This window comes from Polypterus senegalus, chromosome 1, assembly GCF_016835505.1.
Source record: "Polypterus senegalus isolate Bchr_013 chromosome 1, ASM1683550v1, whole genome shotgun sequence".
Classification (NCBI taxonomy): Eukaryota; Metazoa; Chordata; class Cladistia; order Polypteriformes; family Polypteridae; genus Polypterus; species Polypterus senegalus.
In genome coordinates, this window is record NC_053154.1 from 38,836,615 (window position 1) to 38,859,451 (window position 22,837).

General features: G+C 37.8%; 1 protein-coding gene across 2 annotated transcripts in view; it reads right to left on the reverse strand.

Moving 5' to 3' along the window:
• Positions 1-19,446, reverse strand: part of LOC120525103 (butyrophilin subfamily 1 member A1-like) — a 40,623-nt gene extending 21,177 nt beyond the window's left edge. The window contains exons 1-4 of one of the 2 annotated variants that reach the window (XM_039747126.1): positions 19,328-19,446; positions 16,754-16,807; positions 12,495-12,569; positions 10,757-10,786 (exon numbers count right to left, since the gene is read on the reverse strand). In XM_039747126.1, the coding sequence (XP_039603060.1) occupies positions 10,757-10,786; positions 12,495-12,569; positions 16,754-16,805 (157 nt within the window). In that variant the 5' untranslated portion in view covers positions 16,806-16,807; positions 19,328-19,446. Of the gene's footprint in view, positions 1-10,756; positions 10,787-12,494; positions 12,570-16,753; positions 16,808-19,308 lie in introns of both variants that reach the window. The other variant, XM_039747117.1, reaches the window with a different exon arrangement.
• Between the last annotated feature and the right edge of the window lie 3,391 nt (positions 19,447-22,837).

Sequence of the window (22,837 nt, forward strand, 5' to 3'; positions counted from 1 at the left end):
ATCTCAAATATTCTGGTAAATATCTAGTGGAATCATACTGTAAAGTATTGAAGTGTTTTGTACTGTATATGCAAGTCATTAGCACACCAAAGGGAAAGTTTTAAGCATATTATACTGTCTGTTGAAATTCTGTATATTAAAAAATATTTTAAGCATGTTATGGGTGGCATGGTGGTGCAGTGGGTAGCGCTGCTGCCTCGCAGCTAGGAGACTCGGGTTCACTTCCCGGGTCCTCCCTGAATGGAGTTTGCATGTTCTCCCTGTATCTGCATGGCTTTCCTCCGGGTACTCTGGTTTTAATAAATTCTACCTAGTTTGTGCTTGGTGTGTGGGTGGGTGTGTGTGTGTGCCCTGCGGTGGGTTGGCACCCTGCCTGGGGTTTGTTTCCTGCCTTGCGCCCTGTGTTGGATGGGATTGGCTCCAGCAGATCCCCGTGACCCTGTAGTTAGGATATAGCGGGTTGGATAATGGATGGATGGTTTTTAGGTGTTACTAAAATTTACAATATCTTTAATTTATAATAAATAACAATAAACGAGGTCATCAAATACGAAAAATTTTAAGATATAGAAATACTAGCTGAAATACCCTGCACTGTACAAATATAAATAACAAGAGTCTGTCTCTTGGAAATTTAACAGGGCTAAGCACAACCCATGATAAGATAAAGATATGCTCCTAGATAAAAGCTGTAAACCCGCAAGACAATGATGTTGTTATTCAAATTAGGTGAGAAAAAAAAGTTGTACCCCCTGTGGTCTTTGATGAAATCACACACTCTGGTCAGTACAAATTTGACCTCCTGTCAGCCCCTGTGCACTCCTGCTGCACTTACTGTATGTTTGCATTTGTTTTTGGGTTCCCCCCTCCCATTATAACCTCTCTCTCTCCCTGATACAACATAGAGCTTGTATTTTAAGTTGGATCAACTGCAACACATATGCAAAATTTCCTGAAAATCATTTTGGCTGTTTTTGTGCAATTCAGAAACAGACAAGCAAATAGACATCCAAACGATTTTATTTATATAGATAAAAATAAATTAATAAAACAATGTAATTTTAGGAGTGGATATCAATCATATGAACTTAAAAATGAATGTGCATTGTCAATTTTGACACCAAAGCAGCTTAGGACTAGAGAAGAGAACGGAACTGAGACACCATTCAGAAGAACATGACATACTTCAGATTTGAAAGTGGAGAAGTACAAACAAACTGTGATTTCCTTCACTACACTATTGGCACGCAGACTTATCTTGCTAAACTAGAAGAATCCTAACTCTCCTCTTTTAAGTCAGTGAGTAGCTGATATTACATAATATTTGAAATTGGAAAAAATCAAATTTTCACTAAGTGGATCTGTGCAAAACGTTTTCAAAACCTGGCAGGATCTAATCAATAACATTTTAGAATAAGCATTTAAATTGAGGAAGCAGATTCTCTCCCTCTCTCTATTTATTTTTATTAATTTATCTATTTACTTATTTTTACTCGTTTAAAGTTTTACTCTGCTGGCCTAGCTCTCTTTCTCGTGGGTGGGTTTGATTTGTTTTGAACCTTGTTTTGTTAAACTTGACATGCTTGTATGTAATGTTATTTGATTTTAATAAAATCAATAAAAAATAAATAAAAAGACATACTTCAGATTTTCATATGCTCAACAGCTGAAAACTGTTCATCATCCAACTTTTGATATCATTCAGACACTGAGAAGCTTCAGAGTGTGCAATATTAGCACTGGAAAAGTTATCAGCATCTCAGAGAAACACAATCTACTGACCTAAGATTTTGCCCGTGAGAAACTAATAGATGAAAAATGTGCTTGACTTGAATACTGAATGTGTGTCTCCCTAGTCCAACATATTCACTGAGATAAGAAGAAGACTGCTCCATGGAGGAACAGCCAAGTTAAATGCAATGACCAATGGTGTCAAAAGCAGCATTCAGATCTAATAAAGTGAGAAGACCTGAAGACCCAGAATCTTTTTTCATAAGAAAATCTTTCACAAATCTGTGTAAAGTAGTCTTGGTACTGTGAAATACACAGAACCAGACTGGTGAACTTCATATAACCAATTAGAGTCTAAAGGGTTTTGCAACTACACAGCATCAATCTTCTCAAGCACTTTAGATATAAAACAGATGGTAAGCAAATATAACAATAATGCTGCATTCACATGCTAGTGGACAAAGGCAAATATGAGTCCCCAAGTTGGAAATTTCACATGAGAAAACAATGCTGTCCAACTTTTGATGTCTCACTTTCTAGAGTATTTTTAATTTTTAATAAATTTGTAAACCTTTCTGAAAACATGTTGTCACTTTGTCATTATGGGTTATTAAGTTTAAACTGACAGGCAAAAACAGCAAATTTATTCAATTTAAAATTAAATATACAATACAATAAAGTATATGGGAAAGTGAAGGGGGTTGGAATACTTTCTGAATCCCATCCTGGAGAACCGATGGATTAAATAAAAAGGCAGCTTTCTTGGCGAGGCAAGGGAAAAGGATGGCCTTATATGTCGTTCGTTTATAAAACAGCGGAGAAGATGTGTAAAGGTTGCTTCACAAAAAACCAGCGGAGCGCCTTATATGAGCAGGCAGTCAGCTAAAGAGGGGAATCAATAAATAACTATAATCGTAATAAATGAACAAAAAATAGCGTGCAAGCTGCGGATTCAATAAAGGAGATGGGTACCTAAACAGTACAGTTAGTCTCAAATAGCTACACAATAACTATAGCAATCGTATTAAACGAATAATAAAACAGTACAGAACCTCGAAGAAAGGAGAAACGATGGCCTCATATGGCGTTCGTTTATAAAGCAGCGGAGATGCAGTGTGAAGGCGCAGAGCGCCACACTCTGAATGTATTCCTGGCATCACCGTTATACCCTCTGATCTCCCATTTCAATTCAAATGCCTCCAATTTTCAGTAAGGCTATGCTTCACGATGACAATTAATAAGTCTCAGGGACAGACACTACAAAAGGTTGCCATTGATTTGAGGCAACATTGCTTTTCTCCTGGACAAAACTATACATTGCATTCTCAAAAGTAAGCTCAGTGCACAGCTTGGTCATATTACAACCGGAGTGCTGAACTGACAACGTGGTATAGAAAGGTTGCTGCGAAGTGCGGGGATTTTGCTATATACAGTATATATATGTAGATATGTGTATATATATATATATATATATATATATATATTGTCATGGATGCCAGGGGCAACGACCCGGCCGGGACACCGTGAGGGACTGGATGTGGGTCTGCGCCCATCCTGGATCACGTGGGGGCCGCCTTCCTGGTTGCTTTGGTGGGTACGGGTTGAGGGCGTGGAAGCCCCACTCTTCAGGGGCCCGTGGTCAAATGCCTTGGGGACCTGTTACCTCAGCACTTCCACCACACCCGGAAGTGCTGGGGGGAAGATTTAAGAGGACACCCGGTGAGCTGCCGGGAGAACAGCCGGCACTTCCGCCACGCTGGGCCGTGGCCAATGGGGGAGTGTCGGGAACCACCTGGAGCTTATCTGAGAGCGTATAAAAGGGGCCGTCTCCCTTCATTCGAGGCTGAAGTCCGATGGAAGAAGGACGAGGCACGAGGGAGAGTGTGGAGGCGGCCCGAAGAAAGGCATTGTGAGGCCAGGACTGTGTGTTGGGGTTTGTGCACTGACTTTGAATTGTAAATAGTTGTAAAAATAAACGCGTGGTGGTGAAAATCAACATGTCCGCCTGTCTGTGTCCGGGTCGGCTCCACAATATATATATACAGTATGTGTCTGTATGTATGTATGTTTGTGTATATATATACAAACCGAATTCCAAAAAAGTTGGGACACTATACAAATCGTGAATAAAAACTGAATGCAATGATGTGGAGGTGCCAACTTCTAATATTTTATTCAGAATAGAACATAAATCACGGAACAAAAGTTTAAACTGAGAAAATGTATCATTTTAAGGGAAAGATATGTTGATTCAGAATTTCAACAAATCCCAAAAAAGTTGGGACAAGGCCATTTTCACCACTGTGTGGCATCTCCCCTTCTTCTTACAACACTCAACAGACGTCTGGGGACCGAGGAGACCAGTTTCTCAAGTTTAGAAATAGGACTGCTCTCCCATTCTTCTCTAATACAGGCCTCTAACTGTTCAATCGTCTTGGGCCTTCTTTGTCGCACCTTCCTCTTTATGATGCGCCAAATGTTCTCTATAGGTGAAAGATCTGGACTGCAGACTGGCCATTTCAGTACCTGGATCCTTCTCCTACGCAGCCATGATGTTGTGATTGATGCAGAATGTGGTCTGGCATTATCTTGTTGAAAAATGCAGGGTCTTCCCTGAAAGAGATGACGTCTGGATGGGAGCATATGTTGTTCTAGAACCTGAATATATTTTTCTGCATTGATGGTGCCTTTCCAGACATACAAGCTGCCAATGCCACACGCACTCATGCAACCCCATACCATCAGAGATGCAGGCTTCTGAACTGAGCGTTGATAACAACTTGGGTTGTCCTTGTTCTCTTTGGTCCGGATGACATGGCGTCCCAGATTTCCAAAAAGAACTTTGAATCGTTACTCGTCTGACCACAGAACAGTCTTCCATTTTGCCACACTCCATTTTAAATGATCCCTGGCCCAGTGACAACACCTGAGCTTGTGGATCTTGCTTAGAAATGGCTTCTTCTTTGCACTGTAGAGTTTCAGCTGGCAACGGCGGATGGCACGGTGAATTGTGTTCACTGACAATGGTTTCTGGAAGTATTCCTGAGCCCAGTCTGTGATTTCCTTTACAGTAGCATTCCTGGTTGTGGTGCAGTGTCGTTTAAGGGCCCGGAGATCACGGGCATCCAGTATGGTTTTACGGCCTTGACCCTTACGCACAGAGATTGTTCCAGATTCTTCGAATCTTCGGATGATGTTATGCACAGTTGATGATGCTAGATGCAAAGTCTTTGCAATTTTTCGCTGGGTAACACCTTTCTAATATTGCTCCACTATCTTTCTACGCAACATTGTGGGAATTGGTGATCCTCTACCCATCTTGGCTTCTGAGAGACACTGCCACTCTGAGAAGCTCTTTTTATACCCAATCATGTTGGCAATTGACCTAATTAGTGTTAATTGGTCTTCCAGCTCTTCGTTATGCTCAAATTTACTTTTTCCAGGCTCTTATTGCTACTTGTCCCAACTTTTTTGGGATTTGTTGACACCATGAAATTTTGAATCAACATATTTTTCCTTTAAAATGATACATTTACTCGGATTAAACGTTTGATCTGTCATCTACGTTCTATTACAAATAAAATCTTGACATTTGCCATCTCCACATCATTGCATTCAGTTTTTATTCACAATTTGTTTAGTTTCCCAACTTTTCTGGAATCGGGTTTGTATATATATATATATGTATGTGTGTGTGTGTGTGTGTATATGTATGTGTATATATATATAGATATGTGTATATGTAGATATGTATATATGTAAATATGTTTATATGTGTGTGTGTCTCTGTGTGTGTGTGTGTGTGTGTGTATATATATATATATATATATATATATATATATATATGACAGCAACACTCATAGCAGTGACAAAACAATTACATTGACAATCATGTTACGTTATTTTTAAAATGTTTCCTTTTCTTTAGAAAAGAAGTCATAACTTCTTTAACACACTACCTCTCCACTGCGAAGCGCGGGTATTTTGCTAGTATATAATATATAGCCAAAACATTCAGCAGTAAGGGTTGTTACAGTTAGCTCCATAAATATTTGGACAGAGACAACTTTTTTCTCATTTTGGTTCTGTACATTACCACAATGAATTTTAAATAAAACAACTCGGATGCAGTTGAAGTGCAGACTTTCAGCTTTAATTCAGTGGGTTGAACAAAAAGATTGCATAAAAATCTGAGGCAACTAAAGCATTTTTTAACACAATCCCTTCATTTCAGGGGCTCAAAAGTAATTGGACGATTGACTCAAAGGCTATTTCATGGTCAGGTGTGGGCAAGTCTGTCGTTATGTCATTATCAATTAAGCAGATAAAAGGCCTGGAGTTGATTTGAGGTCTGGTGCTTGCATGTGGAAGATTTTGCTGTGAACAGACAACATGCGGTCAAAGGAGCTCTCCATGCAGGTGAAAGAAGCCATCCTTAAGCTGCAAAAACAGAAAAAACCCATCCGAGAAATTGTTACAATATTACAAGTGGCAAAATCTACAGTTTGGTACATCCTGAGAAAGAAAGCAAGCACTGGTGAACTCAGCAACAGAAAAAGACCTGGACGTCCATGGAAAACAACAGTGGTGGATGATCGTAGAATCATTTACATGGTGAAGAGAAACCCCTTCACAACAGCCAACCAAGTGAACAACACTCTCCAGGGGGTTGGCGTATCGATATCCAAGTCTACCATAAAGAGAAGACTGCATGAAAGTAAATACAGAGGGTGCACTGCAAGGTGCAAGCCACTCATAAGCCTCAAGAATAGAAAGGCTAGATTGGACTTTGCTAAAGAACATCTAAAAAAGCCAGCACAGTTCTGGAAAAACATTCTTTGGACAGATGAAACCAAGATGAACCTCCACCAGAATGATGGCAAGAAAAAAGTATGGAGAAGGCGTGGAACAGCTCATTATCCAAAGCATACCACATCATCTGTAAAACACAGTGGAGTCAGGCAGTGTGATGGCTTGGGTGTGCATGGCTGCCAGTGGCACTGGGACACTAGTGTTTATTGATGATGTGACACAGGACAGAAGCAGCCGAATGAATTCTGAGGTGTTCAGAGACATACTGTCTGCTCAAATCCAGCTAAGTGCAGTCAAATTGATTGGGCGGCGTTTCATGATACAGATGGACAATGACCCAAAACATACAGCCAAAGCAACCCAGGAGTTTATTAAAGCAAAGAAATGGAAAATTCTTGAATAGCCAAGTCAGTCACCTGATCTTAACCCAATTGAGCATGCATTTCATTTGTTGAAGACTAAACTTCAGACAGAAAGGCCTACAAACAAACAGCAACTGAAAGCCACTGCAGTAAAGGCCTGGCAGAGCATTAAAAAGGAGGAAACCCAGCATCTGGTGATGTCCATGAGTTCAATACTTCAGGCTGCCATTGCCAGCAAAGGGTTGTCAACCAAGTATTAGAAATGAACATTTTATTTCCAGTTATCTAATTTGTCCAATTACTTTTGAGCCCCTGAAATGAAGGGCTTGTGTTAAAAAAATGCTTTAGTTGCCTCACATTTTTATGAAATCTTTTTGTTCAACCCACTGAATTTAAGCTGAAAGTCAACTGCATCTGAGTTGTTTCATTTAAAATTCATTGTGGTAATATACAGAACTAAAATTAGAAAAAAGTTGTCTCTGTCCAAATATTTATGGACCTAACTGTACACATTTAAAACCTTAGAAGCACATTACTCCTACATTTCAGAAATTACAATGGCTACCTGTCCTTTTACACATTCAATATAAACTTCTCCTCTTAATTTTTATGGCTATTCATGGTCTGGTCCCTACGTATGTGTTTTCTTTATTGAATCCATATTTGATTTTGTCTTTGGTCACAGGGGTGGGCTTTGTGAAAGCTGATAACCAATTGACACCCATTTGGAAATATAATGCATAGAAGGCAATGATGAGGAATAAGGAACGCAGGGGACCTCACAACAGAAGAGAAGCTCATCTGTCTGATGTCTTATGTTTAATGTCCCAAGACAGAATGTAAAAAGAGAAAAAAAGGACCGAGATTAATGCCGTTAACTCTTTGTGCAACACCTGCTCCATCAGGCAGCATGTCAGTGACTGCCAACAAAAGGAGAGAAAAAGACTGTGCTAGAAGATCAGCACTTAGCTGGTAAATGTGACATGGGCAGTGATTTTCAGTCATTTAAATCGACATGGTCTGGCAAGAAAGTCAGAGGCTGTAGTCAGTAAATCTGACAAACGCCATGACTAGAGGTCATCTGTTGTGACACTGGCTGAAGCTGGCAGAAGAACTGTAAATCTTTCTCTGCTCAGCAGCATATCTTTAAAAGTCGAACCACTCAAACTGTGATTTTACTTGATAGGTAGAGTGTAACGAGAAACAGCAAGAAATGTGTTAACCAAACAACTGCAAAAACAACAGTGTGTAGTAATCCAAACATTTGTTTGCTTGTTGTCAATAGGTTCTTTACAATAGTAAAAAAAATACATAAAAATGTACTGTAAATTTCTTATTAATGTACCTAATATGTTTAAGAGACTGGCAATTTTTAACTTTTTACCCATGGAAATTTAAAAATGCATGATACATTAAACATATTGAGTGCCTGCAATATGTAATTGGTTATAAAAATGCTTCTGAGTTAAACCCACATGATGCCCACCATCAAGCATACATGCAACTTAAAGAGAAAAAAATAAGCAATCAGCAGAGAGCTCCTTCTTCTCCACCAAAGACAGTAACCCAATCAAATACTGTGTGACACATTAGATTATGAGATTTTTAATAGTTTCCTGATGTGGAATAATAAAGTATTGTGCTTCTTTTAAGGCTTTACCTGAATGCATCTAGGGAGCACAACGTTCACCAAGAGCTCAGATATTTTAATGTAGTTGTTCAGTCAATGATAATATCACATACATTTACCAAATACAAGATCATTACTGCCTTACTTAATTTATTTACCAAAGTGACTACTTCAAAATGGGAACATACTTATTGAGGCCAGTTATGAAATCGATGGTTTAGGAAAATTAGATATTCAAAAAGACAATGATAAAAAATACCACTTTGCCTTTGTGTTCACATACAGTCATATGAAAAAGTTTAGGAACCCTTCTTAATTCTTTGTGTTTTTGTTTCTCATTGGCTAAGCTTTCAAAGTAGCAACTTCCTTTTAATATATGACATGCCTTATGGAAACAGTACTATTTCAGCAGTGACATTAAGTTTATTGGATTAACAGAAAATATGCAATATGCATCGTAACAAAATTAGACAGGTGCATAAATTTGGGCACCCCAACAGAGATATGACATCGATACTTAGTGGAGCCTCCTTATGCAAATATAACAGCCTCTAGATGCCTCCTATAGCCTTTGATGAGTGTCTGGATTCTGGATGAAGGTATTTTTTACCATTTTTCCATACAAAATCTCTCCAGTTCACTTCAATTTGATGGCTGCCAAGCATGGACAGCCTGCTTGAAATCATCCCATAGATTTTCGCTGATATTTAAGTCAGGGGACTGTGGTGGCCATTCCAGAACATTGTACTTCTCCCTCTGCATGAATGCCTTTGTAGATTTCAAACTTTGTTTTGGGTCATTGTCTTGTTGGAATATCCAACCCCTGCGTAACTTCAGCTTTGTGACTGATGCTTGAATATTATCCTGAAGAATTTCTTGATATTGGGTTGAATTCATCTGACCCTCATACTTTAACAAGGGCCCCAGTCCCTGATCAGCATGATGGAACCTCCACCAAATTTGACAGTAGGTAGCAGGTGTTTTTCTTGGAATGCGGTGTTCTTCTTCCCCCATGCAAAGCGCTTTTTGTTATGACAAAATAACTCAATTTTTGTCTCGTTGGTCCAAAACAAAATGAATCTGGCTTGTCTAAATGAGCATTTGCATACAACAAGCGACTCTGTTTGTGGTGTGAGTGCAGAAAGGGTTTCTTTCTCATCACCCTGCCATAAAGATGTTCTTTGTGCAAATTGTGCTGAATTGTAGAACGATGTACAGATGCACCATCTGCAGCAAGATGTTCTTGCAGGTCTTTGGAGGTGATCTGTGGGTTGTCTGTAACCATTCTCACAATCCTGCGCATATGCCACTCCTTTAATTTTCTTGGCCTGCCAGACCTGCTGGGTTTAACAGCAACTGTGCCTGTGACCTTCCATTTCCTGATTACATTCCTTACAGTTGAAACTGACAGTTTAAACCTCTGTGATAGCTTTTTGTAGCCTTCCCCTAAACCATGATACTACCAATCTTTGTTTTCAGATCTTTTGAGAGTTGCTTTGAGGATCCCATGCTGTCACTCTTCAGAGGAGAGTCAAAGGGAAGCACAACTTGCAACTGACCACCTTAAATACCTTTTCTCATGACTGGACACACCTTTCTATGAAGTTCAAGGCTTAACGAGCTAATCCAACCAATTTGGTGTTGCAAGTAATCAGTATTGAGCAGTTACATGCATTCAAATCAGCAAAATTACAAGGGTACCCACATTTTTATACCGCAAATTTTTCACATTTGATTTAATTTCATACAACTAAATACTGTTTCACTAAAAATCTTTGTTCCGAAAACACCCCAGTACTCAGATGTTTCTAGGAAATGAAAGATATACCACTGTTATTGTTTTTGTTGAAAGGAGAGTCAATTATTATGCAGGCTGAGAAGGGTTCCCAAAATTTTTCATATGACTGTATATGAATCAATTCTACATAAAGGTATTTCATTTTTTATTTTTTACATTACATGACACCATAAAAAATTAGTCAGGATGCTAAGAACCCACAGTGGCAAACATCTAAAGAAGCTCTGACACACACAGGGGTAGGGCATAGAAAAAGTAACTTTAGCAAACATTAAGCACAAATCATATTACAGGATTTAATTTTGTTGTTTTTTATGACATGAGCAGTAATTCTCTTTTCCACTGATGCTTAAGCATAAATGTTATTGTTAGTAGTTTGTGCTTTTTGTGATAAAAATCAAAATATGTAAATATAAGACTTACCTTTCTGTTGTTGAAAATACAAGTACACCACTACAATAGATGAAACAGACATTAGTTATTGCATTGCCTTATATTATGATCTCAAATCAAAAATTTCATGTCATCAGTTTATCAAACTCTCCTCTTTTAAGTCAGTGGGAAACTGATGTGTTATATTATTTGAAGTTGGAAAAAATCAAATACTCAGTTAGAGGATCTGTACAGACTTTTTTCAAAACATGGCAGGTTCTAATCAGTAATATTTTAAAATAAGTTCATAAAGCACAGAGAATTTATTAATTTAGGTATGTTTACAAGCCTTAAATTGAACGTTATTTGGCTTGCTCTCTCTCTCAGGGGTGGGGATTGATCTGTTCTTAATTCAATTTTTCTTTTTGTAAAAACTTGATTGCTTTGTATGGATTGTAATAAAATTAATAAAAATTTAAAAAAAAAAGTTTCATGTCATCACAATACTGTTTTACAATGTTATTAACTAGAAATTTATTACACTCCTGTCATTGTCCTGTCATTTAGGCCTGTTATGCCTAAAACTGCCTCCGAATGCTTCTTGGTTTAATTTATTTCTATTAAGCATTCAAACACATCTATTGTAAAAGTAAAGAAAAAGTCAGTTCTTTTAATTAATCAGTTTACTGATTCAGCTGTACATCTTGCTAACTTTAAATTATAGTCAGTATGAGTTCTTTATGTCTCAGTAGGTTACAAGATTTATCTTTGCTGTAATTGTGTTAATTGCTCTTGAAAAAGTTTTGTGAATGTGGTGACAATGAAAGGAGCTATACACTGTAGGATATAATAGTCTACATTATATGTTTTTCATTTTTAAGATATGTGAACATATTATTAGAAGATCATAAAACAGTATCAAAAAATAAAGGTGGCATAACAAACATAATACCACATTTACATTTGTAGTCCACTGTATAATTTAAATGAACATAAACACAAATTTCACACGTGATACACCCCTGTGTTTATCACTGCCTCAGATATCTCAACCACCACAAATTAGGATCAGGTGAAAATGATCAGAACATCATTAGGGAGAATCTTATCGGAGTCTGTCTTATTTAATCTGAAGACATTTACTTTGGCTTGCTCATTTTTGTTGAAGTGTGTGTTAATTCCAACACCATTGTAATGAGTAATGAGAGTAGATATACAGGTAATTCCAAATAGTTCAAAAACATATTTGTATAGCCAAAGAGGTGACCTATGGGGACATCATCTGGGGACACAAAAAGAAACTGTGGCTAAACCAAGTAGTGACATATTTATTATTTGCCCTTGTAGTCAATGTAATGCCTGACCTGGAAGAAGAGATATCAGCTAATTCAGTCATTACTTCACAAACAGAATAATGGAGTCAAATAATCATCACTATTCATCTTTTGACGTAAAATATGAGCGACAACCACCATAATGGCTTTGTGCAACATTCAATATTAACTGTGTGCTTACACACCAACAATCAAATAAATGATGATTGCCCACAACCATCTTACTTGGTTCTTTGTGTTTGTTTGTATTTAGTTCCGTTTTAGCAATTCAAATGAGCATACACATACATTAATTAGAAAGGCCCAACTTTTTGGAAAATTCCTGATTGCCTTTTTTTTTTTTATTTTCACTCTCCTATGGGAGATGCTGTTGTCCAGCAGTGTTCACGCATGAGAAATATACTCTTAACATTTTTATTGAAAAAGAATTTTAAAAAATGCTCTAAGTTACTTACAGACATTGCAGATTAAAGAAGCAAATAGCAAAATCCCCAAACAGATTATAATAGCAATCAAGGTTTTTTCCGCACCTGTAGGAAAAAAAATGTAAAGTAACAAAATTAGGAGGTCTGTGTGGAAATCTGCATACCTGCATGGATGAGCACCGTACTGCTCACCAAATCTCCTTAAGTCCATTATAAGCAAGATTGTTTCTACTGACACCGAGACCCAAATATCTACATGAAAACATTCTCAGACCCACTTTGATCCAGTTAAGGTTCATGGGGCAGAGCCTATTCAAGGACCATCAGGCACAGGCAGAAACCAGCCCTGGACGGAGCACCAATCCTTTACAGGCACTGCTCACGTACAACCCCAAATGGGGTCATTTTAGAGTTTTATTTAAGCCAACACACATGTTTTTAAGGCCTTTTCAGGATGTTGGAGGAAAACCAAAGTGCCTGATAAAAAACCCACGAAACAATAACTGAGTTTGGTATATGAAGTTAAAAAAAGTTGACACAATGCCTTTCTGAGTTTATTCTTACATAATTATATGTTATGTGTTCATAGTGTCATTATTATCACACATACAGAGTACAGTGAAACTCTTATTAGCATGGGCTAATCTACATTGTCTTTGTCTGGTGCCATGATTACTAAGGGTAACAACTTCATCTGAAAACTTTAGTCTTCCTTACATTAATAAATCATTATTTATGAGCTTTCATAACATGATCTAGTAAATGTATGTCCTCAGACATACACTTAATGCACTAGAAAATTTAAATAATGAAAACTGTTTCATAAATGCTTACAATTTCAAATTGTAAATCAGCACGTTAGGAAGATATTTAATTAAGTATTGAAAAATAATAAAGTTGCTTGATTTGTTTTGAAATTTTGAATCCCACAAAACAATCATCATATTGTAAATGTTTACTACAATGTGTTATGAAATGAACAACAAATCACATCTTAAATTTACTTTTGTCTAGATAATTATAAAAGTCAATTAGAATTAAATTATCATGAAAATAATTCCAAGTGTCTAAGCATGCAACAGCACCAATGGTGACTCACAGCTTTTTGAGCTTGATTCAATAACCAACTGCAGTGCCCTCACTTCACATCTTTCTTTTGTATCACCACATTTAGTTGGATTCATTGAAAAGCTATAAAGCTGATGTGACAAAGTGTGGGTGTTTTGTGAGTCTCCAATTTTAATCTACTAGTTCAGTATCCAGGCCAGGGTTGGTTCCTGTTTTGTCTCCTACTGCTACCAGAGTAGGGTTTGTCTGCCTGTGACTCTGACCTGGAAAAATGTCAAAGTCTTCAGATTTTTAAGAGATAACTGAATATTGCTTATAATTAAATAATGTATAATATCCAGTATGCTCAGAGGTAGCTCTGCTATTTACTAAAAATAGGAGTGCTGCTACTTTCTGTTGATTTAAGCTTTGCAAAATTAGAGAGGTCATTAAAAAGGCCAGGTTGACCTCAGTGCCAGGCCTAAATAGGCTCACCTATAAGATGTATAAGAACTGCCCTCTAGTGTTGAAGATCTCATGGAAGCTGATAAGGACTGCATGGAAGAACCAGTCCATACCATCGGGTTGGCAGCAGGCCGCAGTTTATCTTTATTCTCAAAGATACAAATTGTACTACCATCAGCCCGTTCAGAAGCCTTGCTTTGTTGAATTCAAACGGTAACATCTTTTTTTCAGTGCTTGCAAGACAGATGTTCACCTTCCTGAGGAGCAACAACTACATTGATTTAAGCTGCCAGAAGGCTGGAATCCGTTTATTTCCGGGATGCAATGAGTGCTCTTCTACTATCTAGGAACAGATACGGCAGGCCAAAAGAGAGAAGGGTGACTTGCATGGGTGTGGCTTGATTTGGCAAATGCATATGGAATTGTGACACACAATTTGATTGAATTTGCTCTACAAATTTTCCACATACCAAGAAGCATTATTAACATTTGTGCCAAATATTTTAGCAACTTCCACACGTGTTTTGCTGTAAGGGGCTGTATGACTGAAAGACAACAACTGGGAGTTGACATTCTATGGGATGTGCCATTTACTGTTTGTAGTTGCCTTGAAGTAATTCTTATTGGAGCTTAACAGGTAGTAAGAGGCATGAAATTACCATCCGGCGACAGACTCCCTATTCTAAGAAGTTACATGGATGACATTACAAGTATCCTCCCATTGCACAACAAGGCTCTTCAAAAGCCTTGATGACCAGACTGCATGGGCAAGGATGATTATCAAGTCATCTAAGTCTCAAAGTCTATTGATCAGGAAAGGCATCAGAAAGGATAGCATTGTGTTTGTGGTAGGTAGTGAAGATATCCCATGGCTGGTAGATCAACCTATCAGAAGACTGGGGAGACAATATACATGAGAGCTGTCAGACAAAAAGGCTGGGAAATTGGTTCAGGAACAGTTAGAAGAAGAGCTTGCAAAGATTGACAGCTGTCAGCTTCCAGGGAAATACAAGGTGTGGTGTTATCAGTACACATTTTCCCAGCTTGTAATGTGGCCACTTGAAGAGAGTGAGGTACCATTAATAGTTGCCAGCAGGATGGATCATAAAGCTAGCTGTTACATCAGGAAATGACATGGTCTTCCCTGTTGCTTCTCCAACACAGGTCTGTTTGGCAGTCAGCCTCAAATATAAATAGAAGAAAACTTGTCTAGTGCTAAAAGTGAAGCATCTAGGGACCACTGGAAGGAAAACAGAAGTGAATGTTGGCACAGGACAGAAGTGCCAACATAAAGAAGTCCTGGGGAAAGTGCAAGACAGCCAAGTAGGACTGGGTGGAGGAGAATCTACACTGATATAGAAAGACTATGGTTGTGGAGGAAGGTTACATGTGTGGAGCACGAGCGCTACCACATAAAGGCAGTGTCCCAGGTCCAGCAGGGAGCATGGACATAATGGGAGGTCAATACAACTAGAGTCGCCAGCTGGGCAGATATCAGATATGCATTTTTTCTTATTGTAATTCATTTTTATTTTATTTATATTGCATATTTGTTTCTCATATTCTTATACAAATAGCATAATTTTGATATTTTGTTAGTGCACTTGGTGAGTAATTTAGGATGACACGAAGAGTCTGTGATAAGACAATACCTACTATAACCTTTTGCTTTTTTATTTCTTGCAAGATATATAACATATATACTAAATACACCAATATGGGACTTCCCCCATAATCATTAAATTATGAATATACTGTACTATGTTCAGCCTTTCTTCTTACTATAGTATAACATGGAAGTAAACATCTTATGCATTTCACGAATGTGGAGAATAAAAATTTGAAAGACACTTTTAAGAAAAATTACTTCCTTTAATTTTGATGTACATGGTCCAAGCCTTGCGTTGTGCTCTTAACTACATATAAGGAATAAAATGTTTGCAAAGTCTTAATCTGATCACTAAACAAATGACAATCAAATGTAGACCCTGTCACACATGTGCGATTAGGAGGCAGTCAAAGAGCATAAAGGTGAGTGAAGCATCGCGAGATAAGGGGTTGTCACGTGGTACTTACCTGAACTTCTTTTCACCAATAGAAATCAAGAAGAAAAATAATCCCCACAACTTCCGGGTTCAAAAATGGACGTGATGACGTCACTTCCGGCCAACCTTGATGACGTCACTTCCAGCACCCACAAATCACCTCACTTCCGGCCCATCAGAATGGCGTTGTTTCCGGTTCCTGCTGCAGCGTCACACCATGCCAACCATTTCCTGTCTCATGTTCTTATTCTGTTATATAACCGCCATTTCATCCCAGTAAATTCATTCATTGTATTTCAAGACTTTGAATCACTTCTTTTTTTCTTATTGTCTGGACGACAATATATGGGGACGGTCCCCAAAACTTTGTTTTGTCTTTGTGACGGATTATTTTCTACCACAACCCATAGTCAGAATTCTTGTCAGAAACTGCATTTTAAAACATTCTTGCTAAAACACTGAACAAAATAATTGTCTGCCTGGCCTAGAAGGTATAATCATGAGAATCTTAAAGCCAAGACAGACAGAAATTTTATAATTTATTTTGTGTTTAATTAAAAATGTAATATTGTTTGAGAGAATGCTCTCTTTCAGTAATTATGAGGAAACTTAGTTCTCTGCTGGTCTCCTACAATAACTGAAGCCAACACAATTTTATGTCTAAAAGTATATTCCTGCTAAAATGGTACTCATTTGGCTTGAAATTGCTAAAAGTTCAAAATGAAGTGTTACCTTTTTCAAGACATTTACCGTGTTGTTCATTCTGCTTCGTTCTATCTTCCATCTCTGCAAAATAATACAACAATCTTTATTTGAATGACCCAATCAATAAAGTTTTGCATATTTTAAATAGCACCCCTTCATAAAATTTTAAATACTTTGATTTATAAAAATTTGATACCTCATTTAGCAACTATTGAAACTATGAGTTATTTTATAAACTTGTGTTTTCTGTCATTATCTTCTATAACGGAGTTTCAGTTGAATATAATTGACAGAGGAAAGGAACTCTACAATTAAAAACGTCCTTAAAAAGAACATTATTGGCAATGAAAACATTTGGACATTCTATGTCAGTTGAACATGTTATTAAACATGCTCTGTATGAATTTTATTTCAAGGTCATTTTGACATTTTAGAAGGTTCTGGCCATCAGGGTATCTCCTTGCATAGTTACCTTTATAAGTTATTGTCTCAATACAATGTTAATAGCCATTCATGTTGTATAATTTGTTTTACTGTGATACCATTTTGTTTTTACATGGGCACCATCATTTTAATTTAGTCATTGCCAGGATGCAGATTCTGGTTGCTGGGCCACATTCTCTGAAAGTTGTCACCGCTCACTGGCATCTGTGATTGGTGTTGTTTTGTTTTCTTAGTGATTAATAGTTTAGGAATTCTTACCAGCAATTATATTATAAACGTTCTTAGCATTTTTCTTTTGGTACCTGATTTTCTTGGTCTTCTGGTTTTTATTTATTTTCACTTTCATCTCCTGATCCATTTTTGGCAGTTTATGTTTATAGGAGGGACATTTGGGTTTAAAAAAGCAGGTGGGCTTTACCGGTGCTGTGACCCTGCTGAAGTGCTAGTCTGCTAGCCATTATAAGATTTTTTTCTCTGCCTTTTACCTTCAATACAGAATCAGATCCTTTTTATTACGATCACAAGATGGATAAACAAGCAAAGCTATTGTTTCAACAATTCTAAACTGGAAAACTCCTTATACTATGAAACAGCTTCAAAGATTTTTAGATTTTGCTCATTAGTTTCATTGTTGCTTTAAGTATTTCAGTAATATAGTTTCTCCAAAAAACTTGTTAGCCAAAAAGTTACAAAAAAAGTTTGGCCTGCTGAAGTCCAGGAATCTTTTCATTTATTAAAACAATTAGTCACCATGGCATGAATGATTTGTCACCCAGATAAAAAAAAATACAGTTTATAGTGTCAGTGAGCACATGCAGTATTAGAGTAGGGGGATATCTTGTCACAAAATGATGTGTAAAATAAACTGCAGCCTTGTACTTTTTATACCAAGAAACTTAGATCTGCAGAACAGAATTCTGACATGGGGAATCTGGAATTAATGGCCATTAATTTGGCATTAGGAGAGTGAAGGCACTCAATTTAATTTGTTACTTTTAATTTTAATGTATACCCATTTAGGAGGTGCTTATACTAGACTAATAAGTCTTTAGCATTGTATTCAGAATCGTTTAAATTGTTTAGTTTTACTTTGACACCTCTGTGTTTTATATATTATGCTAATTTGAGAATTAACACAAGATCTTTGTTGTTATTTTTGTAAGCGCTTACAATACTTTGGCCTTGTTTTCTTATTGCCGTCTTTTCAACTTGTCTTTTAGAAAGGCATTCAGATTCAGGTTGTATTTGCTCAAGTAGTATTTGGTTAAAAGTTCAGGTTTAAGGTTATTGCTTAAGTTTAAACCATGCCATTATTTTTTTAATTCCTTTGTGTTGATTCTACATTATTTTAGTGATTCAGTGTGTATTTATGTCATGATTTAAGTACATATTTTATGATTACATTTTAATGTTAGATGTGATTAATTGCAATTTGTTTTATAAATTCTCACCTCTAATATATATATTGCATTCAATGTAAGATATCGTATTCATTGTGTTTTTGGTTTTTTTTTTATTTGGTTGGGATTGTGTCACCAAGTGTGAAGGCGACATGCAAATAAGAATTTTATTTCAAAATAAAAACTTAAACCTGAAGATGAATTTGAAAACTGTGAAGGTTGGCAACACTACAAAGCTCATTTCCTTTATTAAAAAAAACTACAGATTATCATTGAATACAGTGATGGATTTTAAATGGGAGGCTGGAGACCCAATCTGTAAGATAAGTGGAAAAGGGGGTCTGCTGGGCAACTTCATCATTGCAGTCAATTCAGAAGTTAAATCTCTACAGTTAAGTCATATTTATTTCTATCATTTACTGTTGAGGGTTTTTTCATAAGTGCAGAGAAAACATCTATATTTATATATATTACTATATCAGTCGTATTAGATTTTAAAGAAAACATTAAAGAATAAAACATTGCAAACTAATCTTAAAATCATACAGAAAATTATAAAGAAAATATGAGTTCTTGAAAATGATAATATAGACAGAATACTTAAACTGTGGTAAAACAAGAAAAGCTAGACTGCAGTGTTAGGAAAAGTCTCAGTAAGAGCTCTCATTCCAAGAGATAATTTATGTTCTGAATCTATGGCAATATAAAAGCAGCATAAACAAAAAAAGACAGAAATACCTTAGTGTTCTAGGCTCACCTCGGCCTTGGATTTGCCTCCCAAAAGTACAAAGCAGGTGTGAAGGAGATCCAACAAGAAACTTTGCTCAGCTTTTGTTCGCTTGGGAGTCTTGTGATTTCAGACACCAGCACCACCCTCCAGGAGTATGACATCAGTTAAAAAAAAAAAACATACACGCACTTATTTAAACTGCTCTGCCTTCTACTCTTACAAGCACAACTGGTGTGATGAGAGTAACAAAAGGAAAAAAAATCCTATTGTTCAGTTTTTCTAACTGTAGGACCCATGTTGCATTTGGCAGAGTTGGCAATGTGATATTGTACAGGAGTGCTCAAGGGACTAAGTAAGTATAAATACTTAATATACAGTATATCTTTAAGAGCAGGCTGGATTAGGAGCTAGCAAACATTGTTCCATTATGTGAAACAGGTGACTGATCTAACTGTAATAAATATAAAATAATAAGCTTTATGTAAATTACAAAAAATAAATAGCAACAATTATGGGTTTAGATTATTTTATCATCATTATTTATTTAACAAATGCCTTTATCCAAGGTGACTTACAAAGCAAGTTATAATGCATGCAAAAATGATTAGAAAGTGCAAGAATCGAATGAAACAAAGAACAAGATTGAATAAAAACGAGCAAGAGGGAGTAGAAGTACTTACAATATAATTACAATATAATTATACCTGCCAGTAGACTAAGAGAAAAAAATAGTATTCTAAACTCTTGGTCAGTTCAACAGCAGTTACCATGAAGTAGAAAAACTGAGCATATTTATTAAAAAGACGCATTTTCAAAAGAAGTCTAAACGTGAGTAAACTGGATGCACTTTGAATAGTCAAAGGAAGATCATTCCAATGCTTTGGAGCGAGAATGGAGACGCATTGTCCAGTCTTGGCAAGTCCGGAAAGAAATAGAATAGCAATTTCTTGAAGAGGAAGGCTTCTAGTTGGAGATCATTCTGTTTCAATGATATGCTAGAATTTAACAAAAAGCATTTGTTCTGAGCGGGGCATTCAATATTCACTATATAGATTTTAAGCTTTGGTAAGGTATCATATGAAAGAATAATCGTACATATACTGTATCTAAGGCATTAAGGCTCATACACTAAAAACTGTCACAAGAATGACGAAAAGACATTATAAAGGTTTGGGGCAACCATTTTTATCATATATCCTGGCTGCAACAAAGGTATTTTTCAAGACATGTTTACAAGACAAGAGTCCAAAACAGAACTGATTATTTCAAGTCAAGATGGTGGTTTTAAAGGCTAGGACAGGAAATTACGTCATTGGGGCCGGAAGGTGAAGTGATGTCATCACAGGCAGGGACGGAAGGTGACATCATCAGAGGAGGCACTGGAACACAATAGGATTTAGATAGATAGATAGATAGATAGATAGATAGATAGATAGATAGATAGATAGATAGATAGATAGATAGATAGATAGATAGATAGATAGATAGATACTTTATTAATCCCAAGGGGAAATTCACATAATCCAGCAACAGTACACTGATACAAAGAAACAATATTAAATTAAATAGTAATAAAAATGAAAAAAAATAAAATAAAATTAATGTTAGCATTTACTCCCCCGGGTGGAATTGAAGAGTCGCATAATGTGGGGGAGGAACGATCTCCTCAGTCTGTCAGTGGAGCAGGACAGTGACAAAAGTCTGTCACTGAAGCTACTCCTCTGTCTGGAGATGACACTGTTAAGTGGATGCAGTGGATTATTCATGATTGACAGGAGTTTGCTTAGTGCCCGTCGCTCTGCCACAGATGTTAAACTGTCCAACTTTAATCCTACAATAGAGCCTGCCTTCTTAACAAGTTTGTCCAGGCGTGAGGCATCTTTCATCTTTATGCTGCCACCCCAGCACACCACCGCGTAGAAGAGGGCACTCGCCACAACCGTCTGGTAGAACATCTGCAGCATCTTACTGCAGATGTTGAAGGATGCCAACCTTCTCAGGAAGTATAGTCTGCTCTGACCTTTCTTACATAGAGCATCAGTATTGGCAGTCCAGTCCAATTTGTCATCCAGCTGAACTCCCAGATATTTAAAGGTCTGCACCCTCTGCACACAATCACCTCTAATGATCACAGGGTCCATGAGGGGCCTGGGCCTCCTAAAATCCACTACCAGCTCCTTGGTCTTGCTGGTGTTAAGGTGTAAATGGTTGGAGTTGCACCATTTAACAAAGTCTTTGATTAACTTTCTGTACTCCTCCTCCTGCCCACACCTGATGCAGCCCACAATAGCAGTGTCATCAGAGAACTTTTGCACGTGGCAGGACTCCGAGTCATATTGGAAGTCTGATGTATATAGATTGAACAGGACTGGAGAAAGTACAGTCCCTTGCGGCGCCCCTGTATTGCTGCACACAATGTCAGACCTGCAGTTCCCAAGACGCACATATTGAGGTCTGTCTGTAAGATAGTCCACAATCCATGCCACCAGGTGTGAGTCTACTCCCATCTCAGTCAGCTTGTCTCTAAGGAGCAGAGGTTGGATGGTGTTGAAGGCGCTAGAGAAGTTCAAAAACATAATTCTTACAGCACCACTGCCTCTGTCCAGGTGGGAGAGGGATCGGTGAAGCATATAGATGAGGGCATCCTCCGCTCCCACCTTCTCCAGGTATGCGAACTGCAGAGGGTCGAGGGCGTGGCGGACCTGTGGCCTCAGGTGGTGAAGCAGCAGCCGCTCCATGGTCTTCATCAGATGTGATGTCAGAGCAACAGGCCGGAAGTCATTCAGCTCACTAGAATGTGATACTTTTGGGACAGGAGTGATACAAGATGTTTTCCAAAGCCTTGGAACTCTCCCCTGTTCCAGGCTCAGGTTGAAGATGCGCTGTAGAGGACTCCCCAGTTCCAACGCACAGGCCCTTAGCAATCGTGGTGATACACCATCTGGACCCGCTGCTTTGCTGGCACAAAGTCTTTTCAGCTCTCTGCTCACCTGGGCTGCTGTGGGTGGGGATGTCTCTTCTATGCTGGTATCAGCAAAAGGATGGTTGGAGGATGCAGTACTCCGAGGTGAGAGTGGGTTACTGTGATCAAACCTATTAAAGAAGTTGTTCATTTGGTTTGCTCTCTCCACGTCTGTCTCGATGGCGGCACCCCACTTCGAGCTGCAGCCAGTGATAATCTTCATCCCATCCCACACTTCCTTCATGCTGTTGTTCTGCAACTTCTGCTCCAGCTTTCTCCTGTACTGCTCTTTCGCCGCCCTGAGCTGGACTCGGAGTTCCTTCTGCACGCACTTGAGCTCATGCTCATCACCACCTTTAAAAGCCCTTTTCTTCTGGTTCAAAAGGCCCTTGATGTCACTTGTAACCCATGGCTTGTTGTTAGCATAGCAGCGTACTGTTCTTACTGGAACTACAATGTCCATACAGAAGTTGATGTAATCAGTTGTGCATTCAACAGCCTCTTCAATGTTCTCACTATGTGACCCAAACAATATATCCCAGTCTGTAGTTCCAAAGCAGTCTCTCAGAGCCTGC